Source organism: Pholcus phalangioides, unplaced genomic scaffold (genome assembly GCF_987345545.1).
Source record: "Pholcus phalangioides strain wild (caught in Gottingen) unplaced genomic scaffold, Ppha-v1.0 ptg000015l_1, whole genome shotgun sequence".
NCBI classification, from domain to species: Eukaryota; Metazoa; Arthropoda; class Arachnida; order Araneae; family Pholcidae; genus Pholcus; species Pholcus phalangioides.
Genome location: NW_028301608.1, coordinates 51,460,124 through 51,479,263, shown reverse-complemented (window position 1 = coordinate 51,479,263; position 19,140 = coordinate 51,460,124). Strand labels below are relative to the sequence as shown.

The window sequence follows — 19,140 nt, the reverse complement described above, 5'->3', positions numbered from 1 at the left end:
AGTTGTTTGTCTAGTCCTTTTCAAAAAATTTCCTGTGCACTAGTAGCCTATTATTAAATCACGTGAAAATACAGGAATGTTCCGGGAAATATACGAGACGTGTGCAGACGCGGACGCATCGGGGCCCCGACTCCTAAAGCACCCCGAAAAACCCAAACTTAACACTTTTTTCTAATTTAGGGGGGGGGGGGGCAATATTTTCTTTTGTACCTGGAGCCGACTTTAATCCGTCACTGGACGTATTTTCTTCCAAATAATGATTAAAATTAATTCTGGTTGCTAGGTTTCTAGTTGTTTTCGATGAAGATCATTTGATTATCATTTAATTGCACTATTTCAGCAATAATCCAGTGATTATTCTTGAATTTCAGAAATGAACATTTTTCACTAAAAATCGCATAACTCTAAAACTGTGCAACTAGTGGTAGTGTAAGTCTGGGTATTGCTGTACGGTGAAACCTCATTGTAACGATGACCGATATAACAATACATCCCTCTACAACAATAATTTTTTCACCACAGTGCTTCATTATATCAAAATTTCACTGTATCAGGGTTGGTAAAAACTGTCAGGAAAAATAGATTCTTTTCCCCCATATATGCATCCAATTCATTGATATGCATTTATTTTCTATTTATTATGAAAATGACAGTTTGAACTCAAATTTTGGTTTAACAATCATTTGTAGGGTTGGTAAGTTTTTGTCATATCAGGAAAAACAACGTAGAGTAAAAAAGTCCTGATAAAAATATGTTTTTGCTATGCATAAAACAAATTGATACTTCCCACATTTATATATTCATGTCTAGGATCATTAAAAAAATCAATGCAAAAGAATTGTATATTGTTATAACGACCATGATCATCCCGAACTGTGATCGGTGATTGTTGTCATGGTCTCCACATCCTAGATCAGGGCCCCTGGTAAAACTTTTCATGGGTCCTTCTACAATTTATTTATTGCGTGAAAAAGCCAAAAAATGATGAGAATTGCCCGGCCCCAGGGCTGGGGTGTGGGGACTTTTCCTACAGGTGATTGTAATGGAGTGATCGCTATATTGTGGGTGTGGGTCATTATAACGAGCACCGACTGTGTCTTTATTTGTATATGTATTTTCCATCAGATTGCTTCGCAATACAACATTATAAAATTGATTGTTATAATGATTTCTATGTCTAATTTACATATAATCATTGGGGTATGCAAGTTGGGGGGGGGGGGTTTCCTCTTTGAGCCAAGATTATAGTTTTATTTTGCTGGAAAAAAAGTAAACCCCCTCAGAAGGAAAAATTTCTGGAAACCATCCTCGAAAAAATTCTGCATCTTTTTCCATGAAACCAGTTTTTGCCAGTTTTGCCACTGTCCCGGCAAAAATACCTCTTTCATCCTTCTTTTAGTGCCTTTTGGACAATATTTTCCTCTCGTCCTTCTCGTCTTACCGGGGACTGCCAACTCTCATCCAATAGTGAGAGAGCTAGGCACTTTGCACTAATTGAATTGAATTTAATAAAAACTAAATTAATAATGAACAAAAATTTTATAGATAAGATATATCAGATAAGATCGATCTCTGGAACCTTGGTCCAGCATGGTACCAGAAGGTGGGTGACCATCCCTTCCCGAAGAACCGAATTGTATCGGAAAAATAGGTCTGTGCAAAACTGGGTGATTCAGTGAACGAGTTCAGTAAGCTTCATTTTTTGGCATGTATGCATGACCGTCTCACCATCGGGCAAAGTGATGTTTTGGAGTCCGATACTTAATTGGAAATTACATACTCACATTTAAAAATCATAGTACCCCCGGATCTCATTGTGTACGGATCTCACCCACAAAGCAGAATGTTTAGCACTGTTATACGACGGGCCCTCAGCTGACTGGAAATATTCTGCGGTAAAAACCCCCTATATACATGTAAGTGTTTTTTGCACTTTTTCTTAAATTTCTTCCAAATTGTTCTGCAGTAGCGCTAATTGTTCTGTGACGTACGTCGCAGATTTTGGCACATTCTGCTTTGGGGGATCTCACTACTCACGGATATGAAACCACGGGTCATGCTCACATGGACCCATAGGTTAAGATGGGGCTGTGTTGTATTTTGAAAATAGTCACATTTCCCCTCACCCATATTTTACTTGAAAAATTTATTTCTTCTGAGCTGTCTGTCTGTGGTTACTTTTACCACTCGTCATGGGCAGAGGCACCGACGTGAAGAAAAGATTGGGAGGTTGGGGGGGGGGCTGAAAGTTGCTGGTCGTCCCGTATATACGAGACTCAATCGCGTAAGCAAAGGGGGGGGTACATTGCATTGTTTTTTTTTCCTAAATTATCGTGGAGGGGGCAGCAGCAGCCCCCCAACATTATCCATTGTTGGTGGGCCCTCAAATGACCTCAGCTACTAGTTTTTCTGATCAAAATAAATATTTTGTCAAACATGTTTTTATTCTGGAAATTATCTTACGACCCTTCCACCCCAGAGGATCGCAACCCATACTTTGAACCCCTGATATGCTGTATTCGTAGTTTCTAGGGGTTCTCTTGGTAAGTCCCACTGTTCTCTCCCCGAAAAGGCGCGATACCATCCATCCATACGTAGGTCTATACATTTATAACATTCTGGGGGCATATATAAATGCTTAAACTTGCAATATATGAACAATATTTATCGAACTTACCAAAATGGTTTGTGATTATGCATATTTACCGGATTTATAATATTTATCGTAACATATACATAGAACAGGGATGTGCATAAATAAAGAGCACAAATAAAGGTTGAGAGCGCTCCGCAACTAAATACTTTGTAAGATGAGGAAAACACGCATTTTGGCACTTCTCTCGTGTATTGTAAAAAAGAGTAGTTAAAGGGTGGATTTCGTGCCCTCTCAAGGCTAGCGATCGGGACGCTAGACTCGCCTGTTCCAATACCTTCTAGAGCAGAAGCTCTAGAAGGTATTGCCTGTTCCCCCCTTAATTGTGACACAGATTGAGGGAGAATAAATTAAAATAGTATAATAATCACTCTTCTTTTTAACAATTACAACTTCCAGGTTCGGCAAAATGTTATCAAAAAGGATTTTTCTCTGTATATCTCTCTCTAATAATATCCACAAAGAAACAAGTAAACAAAAAACTAAGATTGTTTAGACAGTACCCGTTACCGTATTATCAAGAGCTTGAGAATTTTTTTTACTCCCATTTTTTTTCGATTCTTTTTTTCATTCCTAGAAAAAAAGTAGTTTCGCAACTATGCAACATGACCACAAGTCACTACTGGTACTGCGATTTGTCGTAACTTATTTAACACACCAATTCTAGGCGAATATGTATACACACATATAAGCCTCTCTTGATAATATAAATCTCATACACACAACATATTATTTCGGGCTTTTGAAAAATAAAACACATAATTTAATTTCACAGGATTAAAGAATGGTAGCTCTGACTCTAGAATAATGCCATCATCCGAACGATATCAAAAAAAGCGATCTGCAGATTTTGTAGACTGTGCTTCCAAATGCCGAAAAAATTTCATCTTTTTTCGAAAATAAATCTACGTCATCAGAACAAAATCTACAGAATCAATCAACCAACACGGTTGTTTCAATTGTATCAACCGCTGTTTTACTTCTAGTTCTCTCTTCAAACTGTATCGCAGGAGCTGCAAAAACCAGATGGAGATGAGTGATGCCGAGGAATGAAACTAGATCTGAAATGGCTACTAAGAAACAATACATGTTTGACGGAATTCAAAAAAATAAACACAAATTGGATATACGCTATACTTTAGAATATATATTTTTGCAAATGTTTATATATATACAACTCTTTTGCGCGTGTATTAATTTTCTACCTCACATATGTTTTTAAAACAGTTTTTAATCAATGCAGAACTGGACAATTCTCTCTGATCAGGCCGCGCACCCTGTTGTTTTTTACCTGTTTAATGCATTTTTTGCGTACCTTCGTATAGATTTTTGCAAATGGTTATATTCTGCATATACCATTTCACCTTGCTTCATTATGTACATGCAATAATTTTATACCTCTCATGTTTTTTTAATATTGTTTTGAATCAATGCCAGCACAATTTTTGCAAAATTTTTGATTGCAGCTCGCTCTGTAGACTTCTGATAGATTTGCTATGATTTTTTTTAAGTTTTACATCTCCGTCCTCCCTGTTTTGCACTTGTTATGCAATGTTTGTTCCCTTTTCTTCTCTAGTATATCACATCATTAATATTCAAGTCAATGGGACTTATAAATCAACTGGCCACACTCCTTGTGGCATGGGGCTTATATAACCGTGGTGACTGAACCTAGTTTTTGTTCTGTTCTACTTTCTACCGATTGTGAATCATGAAAATAGTTTATTTGTTTCTTTGGATATCAGTATGAAATAAATGTAATAATTTCGATTAATTAATAATATTAATAGAGTATTAATTTAAAAAATTGAATCATTAGCAAAATTTACAGTAATAATTAATTAATGAGTTTAATAATTTTATTAGTCAATATTTTATTAATTAATAATTTCCTAATATTTTTATTAAAATTTGTAATTTTTGCCTGCTATATCATTTGTACGAACACACTGGAACTTATTCCGCTTCGAGTGCCCTTTTTTCCTAGTGCCCCCACCAGTCCAAATTTCTTATAAAATGGCCTGCCCTTAAGCATGGCCCCCCACATCTTGCAGCCGGACTCTCAGGCTGGAATGTTCGACGGGTCACTCTAAAGTGAATTTATAGTTGTAAAAAATTATTAGAATCACCCAGGGCTGGATCCCTGTCAGCCCTGCCCTTGGAGGGGATATTCCCTTAAGGTGGCTACAGACGTAACTGCAAACTTGACAAGCAGGCATGTTCAATCTTTTTATTTGTCACTACTGCATTTGTCACCTATTTGAAAAGCCTTTGGGTTATGAGGTTGCGTGATTTGAATAAAATGATGGATCAGGATAATTGATTAATTTCTTAAAATAATTATTTATTTACAACACGAAACATAAGACGAAATAAAAAATCTACGGAGCGACATGTTAAGCTCTTGATGGTTCGATCGCTTCTCCCGCGTTACAATCCAATGGCGTCGGCTTTACAAGTGCCGCCATCTGTGAGATAAAATACAAATCGAATCTCACCACAAGCCCATATGAGTAACTTCTGTGGAGAAAGTAAAAAAGGGGGAAAAAAAAGACGATGATGATAAGAGAAGGTAAACAGACGAAGAATGGCTAATTGTTAACAGGTGGCTTTCTCTTGCTATGGTATAGAAATTAACCGAAGAAAATGCCATATAATTTACAGTAGTAATAAATTATTGTTAAATTAATAATACTCCTTTTAAATTAAATTATTAATTTAAAGTAAATTAACAATTAATTTATTTTATTATTTTAGTAACTTAATTATTAAAGTAATTTTACTCCCTTTATTACTAAATTATCACTACGCCCTTCGAATTTTTTTCTATATCAAATATTTTAGTTCAAAATATTAAATTTAAATTCAATAAAAATTCAAATTTTTTAAATTAAAAAATTTAATTTACTTCCAAAATTTATAACAACAATTTTCGAGTACATCTTTTAACAAACGCCAACACAAAAAGCTCAGCTCACTCAAGTGTGAAGACTGACGGAGCTCACAAGCGTGAAGAATACCCGCATACAGAGAGGCCCGATTTGCGCCAAGACAACCTTTACGGTGTGGCAACCCGGGGTAACTTTTATGCTTTCCCCGCGCCGAAATGGACCCTCTCCAGAGAGGAGCGTTTCCGTAACTCTTCTCGTGATCTGAGGACTTTTTTTTTATAAATGTGCTTTGCCCCCCCCCCCCGTATCTCCGCCAGTGGACACGACCACCTAGATAACCTAGATAGGTTATATAGGAGGTCGTGCCATGGATCGTCTTTTATAGTCAAGAATTTTGACATTTTTATTTAGACTCGCATGCAATTCATATAAATCCCACACATTCAGAAAATACAATACTTTGTTTACTTCAATTTTGTAATTAAATTTTTTTTCTAAAAATAAAATGTAAAAAAAAAGTTACCTTTCAAACGATATTCGATTCTCTCTCTTGGAGGTTTTTTTTTTTTTTGGTTGTTCGATCAAGCCTTAAAAGGCACTGAAATTCTGAACTTTCCCACACATGCAACGCGAATTGATAAAACTTGACAAGGAAGTAATATTTAGATAAATCTCTTCTACACACCCAGAGGCAGACTTGTGACTTGCGAGTGAAACTAAAACTACAACTTAAAATTTCTTTGCTTTTTGATTGGCCGAATAATACGAACTTACTTTTCATGAGACGCAGTCGCCATCTATTAGTCGTTTAATGAAGTAATAATAATCTGTTGAGGAAAAGTCAATTTCTATTACTTCTTTTCTATTAATTCTAAAAAAAGGGGAAGAATTGATATAAATCTGTGTGCAGTTTAATAAGTGATATGCCTTTCTTGATTTACAAATTGGATGTGCACTGGTGTGTTTTATAAATCACTAAATGAATCAATTTAATGTAGATGAGTTAATTATCATTTTTATTAAATCCATGTGATAATGCAAATTTCTTGAGTTGCGGAATAATTTTTTAAACGAATTCCGAAATTATTTCATTCACTAGTTATGAAATAATTTCTCATTAAATCTGGAATTATGTCTCTCATTCGTCTGGTGTGGTAAGTCTACATTCAGGTAGCAGCCGTGAAACAAGTCCAACGTTCGTTTCCAGTGCAAAAGCACCAAATTATCCAATTAGCTCACAAAGTGTAATTAGTGAACTTGATGATTGTGAATTCAGTAAGCATTTGGACGTCTATTGTACAATCAGGTCTGAAAAGTCTCCAACTTTTAAATTCAGATAGTATTACATCAAAATTTACATCTTCGATGTTTATAAGGGCGACTCAGCTTGGATTGTGGCGTCTGCATTTGGCTGCCCTTGAAGAATTTTGTCTATTACTCTTCACTGAAAATAGAATAAAATATGTTCAGCTTTTCTGTCCCTGAGTTATCTTGCTAAAATACGTTCTTTGGAAATAACTTTGGTCCAACAGATTTTTCACAATCGGGCTGTAAACAGCTCTATTTTAATTACGGCAACTCCCGTATATAAAGTGTAATATATAGGCTACATGAGATATTATACAAAAAAAATCTCGGCAAGAAAATGGCAGCAAAAATGTTAAGGCACGGTTGTGAAGTTCATCATCACAATCCCATGTTCATCATCCCTCTCCATCATAATCGGTTTCCATAAAAAAAAATTAGAATAAACGTAAATAAAAACGATATCTGTGAAAATAATCACAATAAAGTAAGGATAGAAAAAAAATGTTGATATATAGGTCAGTGTTTCCCAAAGTGGGCAATATCGCCCCCTAATAAGCGATGGAATGGCCGGGGGGCCATAGAAGCTACGGATTTCACATTGGATCCGATGGGTTCAATTAAGTTGGGGGCGATGAGAGAAAAATTTCTGAAGAAGGGGCGATACAATGAAAAGTTTGAGAAACTGATATAGGTGATTATTTTATGGGATATAAAAGCATTTACATACATGCCTTTATGGGATATAAAGGCAATGATAGAGCATTGCATTAACGCCACTCATTAGGAACATTCTCCACTGATTATATCTGCTTAAGTATGTTAAGAAACATTCTTTACACAGGAGAAATATTTACGTGGCCATGACCATAACTGATAGGACTCGGCTAGGTTAGTCTATCGAGACAAAATTTTGTGTAAATTATTCAGTACGTAGCAATTAAAGCTTCAATCAAAGCGTCTTCACCCTTTTTACAGCTTTGTACCAGCTTTGTAGCTGAAAAATTTCGCGAACCGGCGGAAATGGAAGAAATAAGTTGCAGACTGACAAAAAAATAAATAAATGGGAGAATTTTATTTGATTAATCAGAGCAACTGTTGGAATAGTTAACTTTTATCTTCAGCACATCAATTTTATAACACATTTAATTGTAGCGCTCTAAATTCTTCCGTAGTAGTTCATGGTAGAAACATAAGGCAACCTTGAATACAGGAGATTATGACTTGATTTAACGTGAAGGGGCAATGGGCAGGACAAAGTTGACATTAGACCTTCTGGGCTTGGAGAAAAATCTCTGGTGTGCCAACAAATACATTTTGCTCAAATTTGAAGACCCCAAATTAGTGAAGGGGGGAGGGGCTCTTAGAAAATACCCTACTTGCCCATGCAGAACTCATGCCCAGTTTGAACAGTACCTAACGCCTCAAGAATTGAAATTTTGTTGTTTTATTCGGCAAATGAGCTCCCCAGTATCACTTGAGCTATTCCATTCTATTATACACAAGGTTTTTAAGGTCGCTTTTGATCATATAACAATGCCTTTTATCAAGCTTTGTTTTTAAGAGGGAGCCATAGTGTATCAATACATCAGTTCTTCTCTGTTAAACTTTTCCACGGTGATAAGGCTGCGGTTGAGGAAGAGGATAGAAAAAATAGCCGGAGGGGTTTTGAAATGTAAGGGTGCGATGATGATGATCCCGCCGCAGAAGAGGGAAAGAAAAAAAAAAGAGAGAAACGGACCAATCATCTGATCGAGGTGAAAACAAACAGGATTGTTAAACTCCCGCACCTCATTGAATGGCTTCTTTCTCTTCTTCGTCTTATTGCTCAATTATGTGTGGTGTAGAACAAAACAATACAATTGTTTTCATCGCTAGTGTCTAATATGCACTCCCGTGCTTCCTGGTAGCCTCACTATACGCACGGCCTTAACCGAAATTAGCGACGAGTAAACGAATGTTTAATGAAATTTTTATCTATGAAAGCTAGACGAGAAGGAAGAGAAATGACGACTTATTAGGGTAACGACTTAACGAGGTTTTACGTTTTATCTAGATTTCAAGTGATATCAAACTACCTTAACTTTTTTTTTCATTTTAAACAATAGAGAAGATTAAGTTAAATCATCATTTTGTCTTATCCAAAGTAAATATCACAGATGATATTTGATATTCATGAATGATTCATGTTTTAATCATTCAGAATTTTATGATGACAACATCAGAAAGTTGTTAACTGATTCAAAAAATAAAACCATACAATTGGTATAAAATTTCTCTAAATAGTTCTTTTATTATTAATTACATAAATTTTCACTTGTAAATAATGTAAGTGTTTACACAATGTGAAACCGGTAATTATAGGGCCGAAATAACACATTCTTGTCGTAGATCGCTCCAAGTTGGCCACGAACTTAGCGAGTTTAGTGACAACGCCGATGTTTTCATGACGTGAGGAAAGTTGCTGATGGTAGGACTACTTGACACCCTAGGCGGACGTATCTTCTATTTTTGAGAGACGTGTGACATCAATAGAGCCCGGAAGTTCAGGCACTAAAAATGGTCGAAATAGGCAAAAAGGCACTGAAAATGGCTAAAATAGGCACTAAAAAAAAGGCATTTATTATTTTCGGATGAAAGAAAAAAGTAACTAAAAAAATATATATATTATAAGGCTTAAAAATAAGATATTAAGCTAAAAACAAAGATATTAAGACAAAAACTAGCTTAAAAATTGATTGCACTTTGTCCATTGTTTTAATTATAGTTTCTGTTAACTGTATTATTATCCAAGTTAGATTGATTTCAAGCCCAAATGTAAGTAGGCTCTCAGGATTAGGCCAATTCCAGGGCTACCATTACCAGAAGTGAAGCCGGTAGAGAAAATGGTCTGTGGGGCTCCCTTAAGTTGCGAATAATTCTGGTTTATTTGTTGTATTTTTTGAAATAATCATCATCATTTCTATAATTGAAACATGGCCACCTTGTTGTATTTTTGTAAAAAAAATTAACTTTTATTTTTATATTAAAACATATGTGAGATTTCTTCAAACGTGGGGCCCTGTGTGGCCGCATCTGTCACACACCCCTGAGGGAGAATCTGAGCAATTTAATCGAAAACTGAATATGCATGTTTAATAAATAGCCATGGCTGTTTGCAGTGCATTTATGGTGCAAAACAAAAACTAAGATCAAAACAACATGCCCCCCCCCCCCCTAGAGCATGCCTGCTCCAATCCCCCCTGTGTTGTGTGAGCCATAACGTCAATTCATGACTGTTGCGACTCCCACTGCTTCCCAACAGAGGGAGGCAGAGGTACCATATGTACGAGCTGTATTATTATTATTATTTCTTTTCCTTTTTTGTGTGAGTATATTTCAGTAGTACACATCATGTAACTGAGGAGAAAAGAAGGGTAGAACGTCTGTCACTCTGATTTAAGAAAAGAAAAGATTATAATGGTTTTGTTTTTCGACTAAGTGTTGTTTAATTCTTGCTCAGTTTTATTTTATTTATCATTTTCTTCATAATGCGAGAGGGGTAAGTTTTTAATTTTTATTTGGTAGAAACATGATTTTAAATTAAATTTTAGATCGACCCGGACGGGTTCCGCTTTGTCGATCCCTAAACAAGTGGCGAGCCAGCCAGGATAAAGAATTTTTGATTTTAAGAGTTTTTAAATGAAATAATTTTAGATTTTGTTGAAAAACAATTTTTGGATTTTCCAAGTGAAATAAGTTTAGATTTTAATCGAAGGTATTTTATTTGAAGAATTTCTATCATGGAAAAGTTAGTTAGACAACGAAAGCCAATTAGAAGTTCATTCACAAAAACGGTAAACTCTCTTAAAGAGGAATTAGGTAATGAACCAGTGAATCAGAGTGCAATTCTAGATAAATTTACCAAGCTTGAAGAGTTAAAAGAAAAACTAGAAAATCTAGACGGTTCGGTTCTAGATGCACTTCTAGACTTGAAAGATGTTAGTGATGATGATGTCTCAAAAGAATATGATACCACGGAAGAGTATAGAGATGTGTTTATTACCATCAAACGTCTGGTAAATGAGGCATTACAAAATGCCAGTCCAGAACAGGGCAGTAAGGCAGAATCTGTCATTAGTTCGAATAGACGTACTCAGTATAAATTGCTAGAAATTGAGCTTAAGAAGTTTGATGGGGAGTTAATCAATTATTTACCGTTTTGGGCTCAATTCAAACAAATTCATGATAATGATGAACTGAGCGAAATTGATAAATTTCATTATTTGTGCCAGGCTATGCAATCTGGAACCAAAGCCAGAGAATTTATCAATGCATATCCTGTCACAACGGAAAATTATGAAAAGGCAATTAATGCTTTAAAACAGAGGTTTGGTAAAACCGAATTATTGATTGAGGTCTATGTAAGAGAATTATTAAAATTGATAATTGATAATTCAGGCCATAACAAAAATAAGCTGCCCTTGGGAAAATTGGTAGATACCATAGAAGCTCAGTTACGGGCCTTAGAATCTATGGGTGTTGATTTTGAAAGCAATGGAGCTTGGCTATATCCCTTAGTAGAAAGTTGTTTGTCAGAAGAAATTCTAAGGGCCTGGCAACGCTATTCGTATTCTTCCTCCCCCGCTTTAGAAAATTCCACAGATGTGCACTCCATCCCCAAGGAAGAATTTCCCCCTCAACGACAACCAAGTTCAAGGTTAAGGTCCCTACACACGCTCAGTTATACCTGCGCAGTTATGCCTGTACAGGCCAACTGTGCAGGCATAACTGAGCGTGTGTAGGGGCCGTCAGTTGACCTGCACAGGCGACCTGAAGGGAATGGTTTTTCGATTCGGTATAACTGTACAGTTATGCCTGCGCAGGTATAACTGACCGTGTGTATGGGCCATCAGGTATAACTGCGCAGTTATTTTTTCCCGCTTTTTTACTACCGCCCTACTTTCTTCCCTCTTCTTTTTTACTGATAATGTAATAGAACAATAATAACTGAATAACTTGTTTTGGAGAGGGATTCCATTTAATTAGAAGAAAATTTTCTAATGGCGTAATTTGCACGATATTTTCTTACAATTTCATTTCGAATGCAAAAATCGAAATAAAATTTTAGAAATATTTTGACCATTGCTAAAATTCGCAATTTTGTTTCTGAAATCACTCTTTTCAATAAATTTGCCCGAAATTATGCACCGAAACATACAAACTCTGTATTCAGATTATGTGCTATGACTATTAATTGTTTATTGATTATTTAGAGAAGAGGAGGTTGACCAGGGTTCTTGGAGATTTTAGGAGCCCCGTATATAACGTCAGATTATTTTAGTATTCTTTCACATGTAGTTCCTTTAGAAATCAAGATTCCTAGAAATCAAGCAGGTGTTTATACGAATCAGTTAATGTTTGCAATTTCAAACGCAGGATTCCCACTCCTTTCTTGACAGAAAACCAGCAAAGCATCAACAGGACAAAAATCACTGCAATTTATTATTTTCTTTTACATGTAGTTCTTAATGAATCTCATTGAATTTGTTTTTTGAACACATCTCGTCAGATTGCAACGAATTTCAACTTTCAGCTCAAACATTGAAGGAAAAAATTCAGATGAAATTACTCTAGTTTTAAACGTAAGAAAACAATCGAAAAATTCTGAGAGCGATACGATTGATAATAAAATTGTATCATATATTGAGTAATACTATTAATATGCATACCATAAGTCAATTTCGAATTGACTTGAATTAATCTTAAGAGGTGGCGCGAAAAATGCATTGTTTTCTTTCAAAAAAAAAAAAACACTACGTGAGTTACCATAAAAATTTTCCAAGTCAAAATTTTTTTTTTAAATCGACGCTATCGCGGGGAAAAAATGCTATCATACGATGCTGAAGGAGCATGTATCCCCTATCTGTATATTCAGAGGAGAAACGATGCTTGTTTTCGTAGATACAGTTGACGCTCGTTACAACAACCTCACGTTATAGCGATCATTCTATTACAGCGACTGGTAGGATAAGCGTCAAATGTTTTCCTAGATTACGATGATATGTTTTACTTTCAAATAGGCATTTATGGGACGAAAATTTCGAAAAAGGAATTTTTACTAGAAAAGGCAAAAAATAAAAAAAACTAAGCAAGGCAAAAAAAAAAGGCATTTATATATACATGCAACCTCTGACAATAAAGTTCGGTGAATAGTCCTGTAACATTAACGTAGATGAACGTTATATATATATATGCGGTGTATCCGGAAGGCAGGTTATAAGGGGCGTTAGATTAGGCTTTAGTTCGACTGAAAATTTCAAAAAATTTTAGTAGTAAAAATTTACATGACATCGTGCTTTTGAGCCATATCTCGACAACGAGGATGTTGAGAACAGTTGAGGAAGCAGACATAACCTTGGACACCTTGACACCTTGAAACAATAATTTACTTTATCGCAAAAGGGAAGTAAGGATTTTGGTCCCGGCCCATCCCGTTTCCCCCCTAGCTCGGCTTCTCACTGGTCCTGTCCTCGGAGCACCAGAAACGCCTTTGAAATGAATTTCTTAATAAAAGTTGTTTTGCCTTTACAGGATAAGTGTAGGTGATGATAGCTCATTAATAAGAGTTGTAATGTGGATTGAGTTATCCGGCATAAAACAAAGTCCGAGATTACACTATAAAAGTATGATAAAAGATCTTTTACGAAACTTGAATTAAACAATCAATGAGTCTATCGATTACAGCTGATTAAAGCAGAGGTCTTCAACCTTTTACTAGTCGCGAGCACTGCCTGTACCCTATCATCAAAAGAAAAGCACCCTTACGCCAAGTTTAACATGCGAATGAATAAAAATCAAGATGATTTCCATCCTTGAATACAATTTGTACAAGGTGTTTAATTGAAACGTTGATCACAAGTGTTCTTGAGCACGAAATCGGACACGAGCACCGAACAGCGTGGTGCTCACGAGCAACGGGTTGAAGATGCTTGGATTAAAGCCTATTTAATTGCTCGAATGTAACCAATAGGCAAACCTCTAGCGTGTGACCACGCGTCCCGCTTACACACACAACTATTGTGTGTGGCTTTATACTAATAAAAAAAGCAAGTTTATCCAGGGTGCCCTTGGCTAAATCCCTGTCAGCCTTTAGCCGGGGTTGTCTTTAGGGGCAGCATATGAATCTTTGCACCTGGGCGATAAGTAAGCTCCAGCCGCTCTTGAATAACATCCAGCCAGTTTATGAATCAAACTGTTGCATCTCATGTTGTAAATAAACTAAGTTATAAAAAATTAAGAACGTTTAAATTAAAATAATTCGTCAATCACCTGGATATGGAAATAGTAGAGAAACTCTTTACGTCTTTGTCATCTGTAACTATTGTGAAGGACATATTTTGAAATAGCTGCTGTTGTGGCTTCCTCCTCAGCGTCTTTATGCATTTGATCAATTGGTTTTACATTATTCTCATCCCTCCTTGGCACCCAGTTTCGCTGATGGTAAAATATTATAAAATACATGCCTTACTAATTTAATTAATACAAGAAAAGATAATTTCAAAACTGAAAGTAACAATAATCTTCTGTTCACCTTTTTCAATTCTATTACATCTTGAAGCATGAATCGTATCCTTGAGCTAGTCTGTTTCATGTCTATTATTTTCTGCATCACAGCCATGCAGTTTTCTACCTAATATTTGGGAAGAATTCATAACCTCACTAAGATACATCAAAATTAAAATATTAAAAAATATCATCCCAAACATACAAAGCAATTGAATTTTCAAATGGGATCAAACTTTGTTTTGTATTCTCTGATGAGAAATTTGTTCAAATAATAAACAGAAAGGCAAATAAGAGAGAGAGATAAAATCATCTTATTTCAGTTCATCCAAAATATCATCAGTACAACATTGGCATATTATATATTCAACCATGTCATTGATACTTACAACCTCATTTTTCAAATCAAAATCATCATTGCTTTCTGTTTCCTTCTTCGTATCCAGTTTTTTTCCAATGGTTGTGAGAAATCGACAAAGGCACTCCAAAGAATTCTCATCACCATTGGTTAAGAGTATTTTGACACAGTGGTGCATGATAGGCTTTATCAGCATTCCCAACTTGAAGAGTTCCCCAATGAAACTGAAATTTAAACCACATCAGATTTTGATCGTGATACAAAAAAAGAAAAATGCGCACACCTCATCCCAACCATCATTTAATGTTTTCTGTCTCCATATAATCAAACGACCTATCAATCAATTTACTCTACCGAATATTTCCAAGTTGTCGCCTTCTGGATTTATGTTCCTCTTCTTCATATTCTTCTTCCAGCTTTTTCTTTTCATTTTCCTAGAAAAATTACACGTCATTTTCTTATTAAAAATCCCATTACATCATGACAAATTTCGCGAATTCTAATTTCTCTCAAGAATGGTTGTGAATCAATTTGTGATGGCTACAAATTGATCATGAACCGATAACGGTTTTTAGATATTCTTTGGTTAAAGATAAATAATAGCCGCTTTCTTCTTTCAAATATTATTGTTCAGTCACGATGATTGTCTGTAGAATGCTGCTGGCTGTTGTATCCGTGTGGGGAGTAGTCCAATAGATTAATCAACAGTATCTCTATTGTGAAACAACTCGCCTCATTTCTGAAAAATGGAGAAACAAATCTTCTATAAAGATAATACGTAGCAGTGAAATGCTACCCTATGCAGGGCGATCCCATGATTCCCTCATCTGTATTTTACTGGCGAACAGTTGATCTGGAGGCATATTTCCAATCAGAAAAAAAAAATAGCCAAATAACGTGTAGATTTAAGATACGCAAATTCATGCTGCGTATAGGTAATAAAATAAAAAAAAAACTTTTTATATGATACTCTGTGCTTAAAAATCCAATTGGAAAGTATTTACCCTGTATCTCCTGATGCTAAAAAAATTCACGTTTCCAAGTGCAATATTCGCTGAGATATTTTAATTCAAACATCGGAGAAAAGTTTGAAAAGGAAGTTGAAAAGCAAAGAACAGCATAAACTAATGGACCGCTTCTTTCCCTCGTTTATGCATTTCTTCCCCAACTTTTCTCCCAGTTTTGAATTCAAATGTCTCGGTGATAATTGCACTTAAAACGTGGAATGTTTCCCCCCCCCCTTGGCTTCAAAAGAGACAGAACAAATTGATTTATTTGGTTTTTGAGGGCAGGGTGTCGGTATAAAAAGTTAATTTATAATATTATAATAACTATACAACCCCCTTGAAACATGAATGGTGTGTATGAGTTCTATATGTTACTTGGATTCTTCTTCTAATTGGAAGTATGCCTGTAGGATCAACCGTTTGCCAGTAAAATGTCAAGGGGGAATTATGGAATCACTCTATATATCACTCTATATCTACTATTCAAATAAATATTTGAGGGAAAGAAAACATTTAGCAAAGTTCTTTTGAAAATTCAGAAAAAATCACCAGGAATATTTGGGCGAATATTTTGAAGAAGCTATAAATCAGACATCTGGTTTCTTCAGTGGTTCTTTGTTTATCTTCATAAATTTTAATGTTGCTGGGCATTAAGTCTCTTTTGGGTTGGAACTTTAACATAGTTTGCAAAATAAAATAAACATCGTTGGTGAAAATATTCTCACCGAACTCGGTGAAGAGAACTAGGGGGAAGAGCAAAGTGACAACTACCACGTCGGCAATCTTGAAGGAAGGTGGAAAATCTTAGAGAGAGAGATTGAAAACAAAAGAGATTTTCACTTCTCAAAACATAATGCACAAAAGCAATGTTACAGATATTTGGATTTTCATAATAACGGGGGGAGGAAGTGGCGGTGAAAAATCCATGCTTTAGCCATTACCTTGCCGACAATCCTAGTTACGACAAATTCGGACTTTCTACATGGTCTTGAAAGTTTATAACGATAACTTATACGGGAAAAAACACGCCTGGTTCAACGCTAGAGCTTCAGAATGCATGAAAAAATGTCTCAACAACAACAAAAAAAAGATAATATATCCTTGTAACAACAAAAAAATTTTTCACATGTTATTTATATATGATTTTGGTCCATTCCTCAGTTTGCAAAGCTCTTGCCGAAAATTATCCAAAATTTAAAAAAAAAATGTAATTCACGGGAAAAATTTCTAAAAATAAAAATTTATTTCAAATTGGGCGAATACCATTCTTATGAAAATTCTTGAAAACTGTTACTTTACATATTTATATGAATATAATAAGTAGAACTCGGATTTTTATGACCTAAGAAACGTGAAAATTTGACCTTGAAATTCAAAAATATGGCCTAATAATTTCCCCGTTATTTTCTTTTATTTTGCCGTCTCTTCTTTTTCAGTTACTGTTATTATCTTATCTTATTATTATCATCAAGTAATATTACCGGACGAATTACATTTGTATAGCATCAATTAATACTATATAGTTACGAAAAAGAACCGATTAAAAATTTTTGATTAACCAGTAGAAAATTTTTAATCGATTCCCAGACCTAATGAAAATGCCTTCAACTCGAAAATTTCAAGCATCTGAATGGATAACATCTTTCGCAAGAGCTTGATGTGTCATTCAAAAACATAGCAAAAGGACCCCTCCGAGAGCAAAAAAGGGGCTATCCTTCATCGCAATAATATTATATTTCTCTGAAAAAAACATCCACAGATTAAAGTTTTCGGGAATAAAAAAATATTATCTATCTCTTGAAAATTCCTAAAATATGACCGAACGCTCAAAAATGCCCAAAATATGACTTGTCACAAAAATATATGACATGCCATAAAAAACCGAGCCCTAGTAATAAGTAAAAGAATCGAGTATGTTGTGAAACTACAAAACAACTACGAACTAAAAAACCGTGATCAATGCCGTCCCATCCGTCTGTGGATGTTTAATTTTTGATTTCCCGGCCACACATGGGATGATCATAGTAGCCAAAAGCCCTGTATAATAATTATTGCATTGTATTGTACTTCACACTTGTCACAATTGTACTTCATTCTTGTTTTACCGCTCTGACGATGACCGTATTTAATTCATTTTACATAATAGTTTTTATTATTAATAAAGTACGTTATTTTTATACAATATGCCTGATTAATGTAATTCCGCTTAAAGCTCCACCGCTTCGTAAAAATACAACAGAGTACATTACTTTTCTCTGAGCTTACCTTCATGATGCCAGTTGATGGTTAAGAATCACTGTGAGACAATTTCACTTGTCTATAATGAGCTTATTTACAACAACGTATGAAACCGAAACTATAAACAGCTTTTTCATTGGCTGACATACGCCTGACTAGAACAATTAACTTGTTTTTTTTGTTTTAGTCTAGTCAGCTCGATTTTTTTTCACGCTGTTTCAATACTATCTCTATTCTCCATACATTATCTTTCTAAATCCCCCCTCCCCCCTTCGAACGAGTATCGATCACTGGATTATGACGGGGCCAGGATTTTGATGGAAATTGAATTTTTTCTTTCGTGTTTCTAAACTTTCATGGCAATTTTTAAAAGTTTTGGGCATTTTTTGGATATTTTAAATTTTGTAAAGAATAAAAAAAAAGGGATAAATATGCTAACTGTATTCAAAACTTATGAAAAGCTGCGATAGAATTGCTTTTGGAAAATTTTTAAAGATGTGTTGCTTTCATCATTTTATTTGCATCTACCGTTATCTATGATAGATTTAGTATCACCAATTGTAATTGAATTTAGTATTTATTGGAAATTAAAGGAAACTAAATAATGGATGGCGACTTGACTGAATAATTAATAGAAAAGTAAACGACTGAAAATTTTTTAAATTAACGAGGAACCAACAATGCATTAGTTTTTTTTATTTAAAATGTGCAATTTACTCTTTATGATCCGGTGTAAATGCTATAAATTTGGTTATTATACATAATTACCGATTACAATGCATAATCGCCGAGAATTTTTGAAAGTTTGATAAATTTCACTGAATTCACCTTTAAAGGCAGTTACGCACAGTACCCAAGCGTCGTTGGAAAATTTCATAAATTTCCCTAAATCAATCACTTACCGGTGATTATGCATAATACCTAAGCGTCGCGTCGTTGGTAAAACCGATATCGTACTATATGTATACTTTACATGATAATTCATACATGCATTGTATCATTATATCGGAGTACGATCGTAATATTTGTTATCATTATATCGGAGTACGATCGTAATATTTGTTATCATTATATCGGAGTACGATCGTAATATTTGTTATCATTATATCGGAGTACGATCGTAATATTTGTTATCATTATATC

The 19,140-nt window shown here is 35.0% G+C and overlaps 1 protein-coding gene across 1 annotated transcript; it reads right to left on the bottom strand.

The window, feature by feature from the left end:
* Positions 1-9,140: 9,140 nt before the first annotated feature.
* Positions 9,141-18,030, bottom strand: LOC149076169 (eukaryotic translation initiation factor 4 gamma 1-like). The gene is made up of 6 exons (XM_089242192.1): positions 18,025-18,030; positions 15,107-15,186; positions 14,784-14,976; positions 14,423-14,521; positions 14,161-14,325; positions 9,141-9,454 (listed from the first exon to the last, which is right to left on the bottom strand). Exons 1-5 carry the CDS (start codon positions 18,028-18,030, stop codon positions 14,200-14,202), a joined length of 504 nt encoding a protein of 167 aa, XP_089098318.1. The 3' UTR covers positions 9,141-9,454; positions 14,161-14,199.
* Between the last annotated feature and the right edge of the window lie 1,110 nt (positions 18,031-19,140).

Excerpts from the sequence above, each read along its gene's own strand:
- LOC149076169 (XM_089242192.1), bottom strand. Across the intron at positions 14,522-14,783 it reads TTGATTTGAAAAATGAGGTT|GTAGAAAACTGCATGGCTGT; the intron begins GTAAGTATCAAT and ends CCCAAATATTAG. Across the intron at positions 14,326-14,422 it reads ATGTAATAGAATTGAAAAAG|CGAAACTGGGTGCCAAGGAG; the intron begins GTGAACAGAAGA and ends TTTTACCATCAG.